General features: G+C 47.8%; 1 protein-coding gene across 1 annotated transcript; it reads left to right on the top strand.

Annotated features, from left to right (window-relative positions):
- Positions 1 to 434: 434 nt before the first annotated feature.
- Positions 435 to 5,477, top strand: ZDHHC22 (zDHHC palmitoyltransferase 22; the record flags this gene model as incomplete). Its single annotated transcript, XM_082058333.1, has 2 exons — positions 435 to 996; positions 5,212 to 5,477. The coding sequence occupies 2 exons, from the start codon at positions 435 to 437 to the stop codon at positions 5,475 to 5,477; spliced, it is 828 nt and encodes a 275-aa protein (XP_081914459.1).
- Positions 5,478 to 6,639: the final 1,162 nt, after the last annotated feature.

Below are 6,639 nucleotides of genomic sequence, written 5' to 3' on the forward strand. Positions count from 1 at the left end.
CTTTCAATTCACTCCCCCCTCCTCCAGCACCACCTTTTTTCCTCTCATGCAATACCAAAACTGACCCTGCCTGGCAGAGGGACTCTGCTAGGCGAGCACAGCGGTGCCCACATCGCCGGCACACGGCGGGAGCCGGCTCTCCCCTTCAGCCTCCGCAGCCCCTCCGGGGCATCATTGCTGCAAGTTCCCAAGCGGCAGGCGCCGGGGCCGGGGTGCCTTCTCTGAGAGCCGCGGAGCGGTCGCTGCCCCCAGGCTGTCCCTTTGTCCGGGCCCGGCGGGGGCCGTGGGGCAGCGGCGAGGGAGAACCGTCCCCGGAGGGCATTTCCCGGAGGCAGCGGGGCCAGGACCCGGCAGGAAATGGAAGGATGATGTGTGCAGCCGGAGCGGTGATGTTCCTTCTCTCCTTGCTTTCCCCTGCAGGAACGTAATCCGCAATGCTAGTTCTCAGGTTGCTCAATGTTGTTGCTCCAGCCTACTTCTTGTGCATCTCCCTAGTGACCTTCGTCCTCCAGATCTTTCTCTTCATCCCCAGCATGTTCAGAGAACTTTCCACCACCCCACTTTTCTCTCCTGCTCTGCTGCATGGGGCCCTCTTCCTCTTCCTCTCAGCTAATGCCCTGGGCAACTACATTCTTGTGATCCAGAGCTCCCCCGAGGACTTGGGCAAGGGCTTAAACTTGGGCGAAGGAGTCGAAGTGATGGCAGACTGGCTGGATGGAAGCAGGTCCCCTGGCTCAGCCTTACCCAGCACGCACTTCTGTAGACTATGTGCCAGAGTCACCCAGAGGCATGACCACCACTGTTTCTTCACAGGAAACTGCATCGGGAGCAGGAACATGCGAAACTTCATCATGTTCTGCCTCTATACCTCCCTGGCTTGTCTTGACTCCCTCGTGACAGGCATGGCTTACATTTCTGCTGCACTCTCCATGTCCTTTGCAAACCCACTGGCCTTCCTCACTCTTCTGCCTCACTCCATCAGCCAGTTCTTCTCAGGTAAGGACTCTTTCCTCAGAGGTGAGGGCATGTTCTTCTTCCAGGGTTACCAGGGTGGGAAAGACATGATTTTCCTTTGATAGCTGTGTGAGGGGAGTGGTGGTGGGGAAATGGGCAAGAGGGAGAATTGGCTGCATTCAACAAAATCTCCTTAGAGGCTTGAGACAGCCTTTGCAGAGGACTTCGCTTCAGCTGAAAGAGGCTGGGACCCACTTCAGGTTACAGCTACAGCCCTATTCCTAATGCATTGGGCTCTGGGAAATGCCCCATACCAGCTTGCCAGTGATAGAATAGGGCCATCCGTCATGCAGAGAGTGTTGTAATTAGATAGAGGGGAGGGATTTCATTCACTGTACTGAAGGTGAAGGGAATCTTTTGCCTGTCCTACAGGCAGCTGTGGGGCATCTGTAGGTTTTTGTATCCTACAAGTCTGCAGGTTCCCATATCTCAGTGGAGATACTCTCACTCTCTTCATCCAGGTCCACTCACCTCCTTCACTGTCACCCAACTCCTGCCTCCTGGCAGCATAAACTAACTGTGATCTTGCCATCCTTCCAGCACAGGAGAACCTGGGTTCAGGCAACAGAATCCAATAAAAGAGTTAATGAGACATGATTAGCCACCTCTCTTGTGACCCCAGTGTGGGACACAGGTCCACAGAGAACCAGGGGAAATTCTCCGTGCCTGCTCTTTGCAAGAGCTCTACACCAAAAGCAAATTGTCTCTTTCTCCATGTCCCTATCCCTTACGCTTCCTTCTGATTCTTCTTCCCCTTTCCACTCTCTCCCAGCCTTTCCATAAATCTCCACAATCCTTCCCCTTCCCACTCCAGATTCTGCTTCCATAACTCTTCCTCTGCCCTTCCAGCCTTGCTTCTTCACCTTGCATCATGCCCTCAAACTTTCCAACCTCAACCCTTCCTCTGTCCAAACCCAAGAGCTAGATAAAACCTCATCTCAGAGGAGGGACTATGCAGACAGTGTAGACTTTTATTCTACCCTGGAAGTGACTGCAGAAAAATGCTGTTCCCCCCTCAGGCAGCTCATGCCTCGCACACCTAGATCAGCTTTTGTTAGACTAAAATAGGTATCCCATATATTTTAGCTTTGCAGATTCAGCTGAGCTCAGTAAGAAGGCTCTGGAGTGTTCTGGCTTGTGCGCTGTCATCAGAAGTGTTGATTATGATCTGAGTGTGATGTCTCTGCTGCTGGGGATACCAGAGCCAGAGAGGCCCCAGCTTGCTTTTTGAATTCCAGGCTGGTTTTGCAAGGTTGTCACCTGAAAACAAACAAATATCTCTCTACTTGGCAAATTTGCAGATTTGTCATGGTAATCACTGAGAGACAATAAACATGAAATCCTTCCATGACATTTTTATGGAGTCATTTTTCCAAGTAGAAGAATTTTTGTAAATAATGTTGCACAAGCTTCACTGGCATTAAAAACACTGGGAATGGTCTTCCCCTGTGCCTAAGCTCTCAGTACAGCAACCTGGAAGGGGAAACAGGGATGGGGGAGGAGATTATCAAGGAATTAGTCCTCTCTTTGAGACTCTGTGGGCTCATCTGCACCAAGCTGGGCCCTGGCATATGTTTGAAGAGTCACTGAAGTGCCCCATCGCTGCTGTCAGCATCTGCAGTGCCAAAGACAACATGTGGGCAGTGTCTGAGTGGGACACATAGGGCTGCGTGCAGGGCTGGGAGCCAAAACACCCTTGAGAGGCAACAGCTCCCAACAGCTCCCACCAAGCTTGGCCAGGGTGAGAACTGCTGCCACACACAGCAATACACAGGTGTGTGGTGTCTTGGTTGCTCGGGAGGAAGGGCCTACTGGACTTCTACCAGAACATTTGACGTCCAATTTAGGAAAGAAAAACACAGCCTGGAATAGTCACCTGGAAGGCTTGTCCACCCAATATTTTTCAACTAACATAACTTATGTAGCATTGGTATAGCAGGGAAAATCTTTACCTTTCTTCTTCTCCAGCATGCTCTCTGCACTGGAGGAGGAGTAAAGGAGGATGAAGGGTGAATCTGCAGGTCTTATATCAAGTGTTTCCTGCTTTCTTGCTGGGAAAATGTTCAGTTGGCTTGTCCTGCCCAGACTGTGCTTGGGCATGGATTTTAGGACCCGACCCAGACTCTGTAATTTCAGCCTGTGATTCAGCTTTTCTGGCATAGATTATGTATGGGAATAAGCTTGAGATCACACTGGGTCAGTTAGAGCAAAAGTGAATCTGAGACTAAAATGGACTGTGGTCATGAGGAACAAAAGGAGAATTCTTTTATAAACACAAGTCAGATTGAATCCACAAAATAAATTATAGAAAATGCTTTATATAGGTAACCCGAAGAAAAGGTTAAAAAAAAATCATGTTTCGGGAAAGCATGGCTCAGAGATTCTTAATATTTGCAAGGGGAAAGAAGGGTAATTACTTTCTTGATGGTGAATTTCAGCAGCTCATAGAAATGAAGCTTACAGCTGCCTTGCAAAAGACTCTAAAGAAAATAGCTGTCTTTCTCCATATTCCATTAGAATATCAGCCGTAGGAAAGAGCAAATGTCTGTAACACTGTGGTCCAGCAAAAGAGAGGCAGAGAAGCCCATATTCGGCTCTGGGTTTCCTACCTGATAGATTAAGTTATTCTGACAGAATTGGTATGAGGATTTGTCATCATCCTGAGGGGCTTGCTCTTCCCTTGCTGTATTGCACATGAAGCCCACTGAGCTGAATGGGATCTAATGAGAAGGGAAAGATGACATTGCATTTAGGAAGAAAACTGAATGATGACTCCTGTGCCTTTTTCAAGTGAGGACAATCTCTGAAAGCTCGAGACTGTAGTCCATGTCCTTACAACTCATCCTCAGAGGGACCTGCTGGCTGAGCCCAGAGCTTGATGTGATCGTCACAGGTCAGCCCCAACCACTCCCTTACAGCACTGCCAGGTGGAGAAGCTGGGATTCACAGACTGTGAAGTCAGATGACACCATTTAATCCAGCCTTCTGTTTAAGAGAAGAAAGAGATGCTAATCCACCTGCCCTTGTATTGAATTTAAAGCCCGAAGCAGCCATGTACTTGTTTTAAGCAGCCCACCTTTGCTGTCCTTGCAGTCCTTGCTCCTGCAGGTTCATAGAGCTGTGACCTGCCCGGCTCTGTCTGCCTCACGGCCTTCCAGCGGGACAGGAGCATGTGAGAGCTTTTTCATTTTTAAACCTGAGGGGAACCAGTCAGGTGATATCAGTTATTTGTACCAGTACTGATACACATTTAATTTTCTTTGTGTGCCTGTGTGCAAATATGAGTGTTTCATAATATATTAACATACACAAAATATATGTGTACACATTCATATGCACACACAGAGAGTATTATTTGAATGGGTTCAGATTTGCCTACACACTGAAAGGTCACTCAGTGATACCTGCTATTATACTAATAAAAGGAGTTCTAAAATCATTGTAGAGGAAAGGGCCCACAGGATACTTTTTTAATACATTCAGTGTAAATACATACTACAAAACAAGTTACATTAGGAGCTTCAAACCTACAAAGTATTTTGAGTATTCTAGCAGCAGCTTTAAAAAATAAATTTGGATTGTATTTTGGAAAGTTTTCTGTTTCTTGCATTCATATGAAAACTGTCCTTGCCCAATGCTAGGAAAACCATTACTGTTTTTTTTTTTCTTTTAAAATATGTATATATATAGTGATGAGAGAGAGAGAGTAACAAATCCCAAATCTTTCTACCTAGTATTAATGCACACAGTAAGGCTTCTGGAAGCATCTACATGCTGTAGGAACCACATCTCTTTTCAAAAGGAACCTAGAAATCTTAGATTCACTGTGAAAAGCAGGAAGATCCTTAAATAAACTAACTATTCTTCAAAATCGTGATGAAGTCTTACAGACATGTTTCACTTCTGGCTGAATTTGCCCCTGTAATCTAGATACTCACATTAACAGCAAAGGGAGAAGAGTATGGAGACTATTATCATTTCAGTATTTCCCCAGTGGGGTCCACTGCATTAGATGCTACAAAGGAAACAGTTTTATATTGTTAGAGCAACCAGTCTGTCTTGCTCCTGACTCCCCACTTGTGGCCAGAGAATACAAGCAGCTGGTCGGTTCTCAGGGCTGAGTGGTACACTGGCATGTGAGATGTGTCTAAACTCTTCCTTTTATTGTCCTTCCTTTCCCCAATTCTTGGTCTGCAGGTGCTCTCCTTAGCTCTGAGATGTTTGTCATCCTCATGCTCTACCTCTGGCTTGGGATCGGACTGGCCTGTGCTGGCTTCTGCTGCCACCAGATGCTGCTGGTCCTGCGTGGGCAGACGAGGTACCAGGTGCGGAAAGGGATGGTGGTAAGAGCCCGGCCCTGGAGGGAGAATCTGCAAGAGGTCTTTGGTAAGAGGTGGCTGCTAGGACTTTTCATCCCTGTGCTGAACGTCGGAAGTGACTACCGTAGGCAGAAAGAGAAATAAAACCCCAGGCATGTTTGTGCATCCCGTGCACACACCACCTCCCCTGTTCTCTCCCACTGCCTCCTGGATCACTAAAGAGCTGGGCTACTCCATCTCTTGGGATTGCAGCCTCTGTGGGAGGAAAGGACTGGCTATCAAACTGAATAAATCTAGCATATTAACAAGGAGATCACAAAACATGTAGATGAAGAGATACTGCAGCTTAGTAGTCACATCACTGCACCTGCGTATGTGGCAACAGTCTTTGAACTAGCAGAAAAATTAGTCAGACCCTCCTGTGGATTCCCGCCTGACTCCTCCAGCCCCCAGCCCCCATTAGCCACCCTGTATAGTCCCTAACAAACTGCAGCAGGAGCTTTCAGAGGGCCTGGGCTGTTGTGGTAGATGGCAAAAATGGTGTCTGTTTCTTGGGAGGGTTTTGCAGGGTGCCTTTTTGGCTTTTCTGTACTTGAGGTAACTTCACAGTACTGAGAAGCCTTTAATGACGGAACTGCAATGCAATCAAGCCGCCCTAGGTGTAGGCTATGCACATAGCTAAGGTGGCAGGTAACCTTCTCTCCACAGGCTAGAAAAGCAGGAAGAAAACAAAGAGAAATTCAGAATTTCTCATTTCTGTCCTTGATCTGCTGCCTTTGCAGTGATATGTCAGGACTGTAGCACTGGTACTTATTTTTAGCAGTCCTTTGCCCAATGACACAGCACAGACAGAGCTGCCCTTCTGACAGGGAGCAGCAAGCAGATAAATCATGATCAGATGGAGGCACAAGGAGAGGAAACCACAGAGGTGAATGAAAAGGCTGTGCCTGAGAAGCAGTGTGGTGAGGCAGGCTATGCATGCCTGAGAGAGACAGGGGGACATGTGGACACAGAGTGAGCTGGCAGGAGGGTGCTGAGAGCTCTGCTGATGTATCTGAGCCCTGACGCATCACTCTCTTGCAGGGGGCACCTGCCCCATTAGTGCTGTGAGGAGTTCAGAATCCCAGAAGACAGGGAAGCTTTCCAGCTGGTCAGGATGCTTCACTTTGCACTAAAACAAACAAAAAAGTGTCTACATCGGACATCCCCACCACATCGTATTTATAGGCTCTCCAGGGCAGTTCCCTCTTGCATTGCTGCAGTGGGGTAAATTTGTCCATATTATGACTCCATTAAGGAGGTTAAT

The sequence above is a fragment of the Streptopelia decaocto genome, assembly GCF_964273445.1.
Source record: "Streptopelia decaocto genome assembly, chromosome: 7".
NCBI classification, from domain to species: Eukaryota; Metazoa; Chordata; class Aves; order Columbiformes; family Columbidae; genus Streptopelia; species Streptopelia decaocto.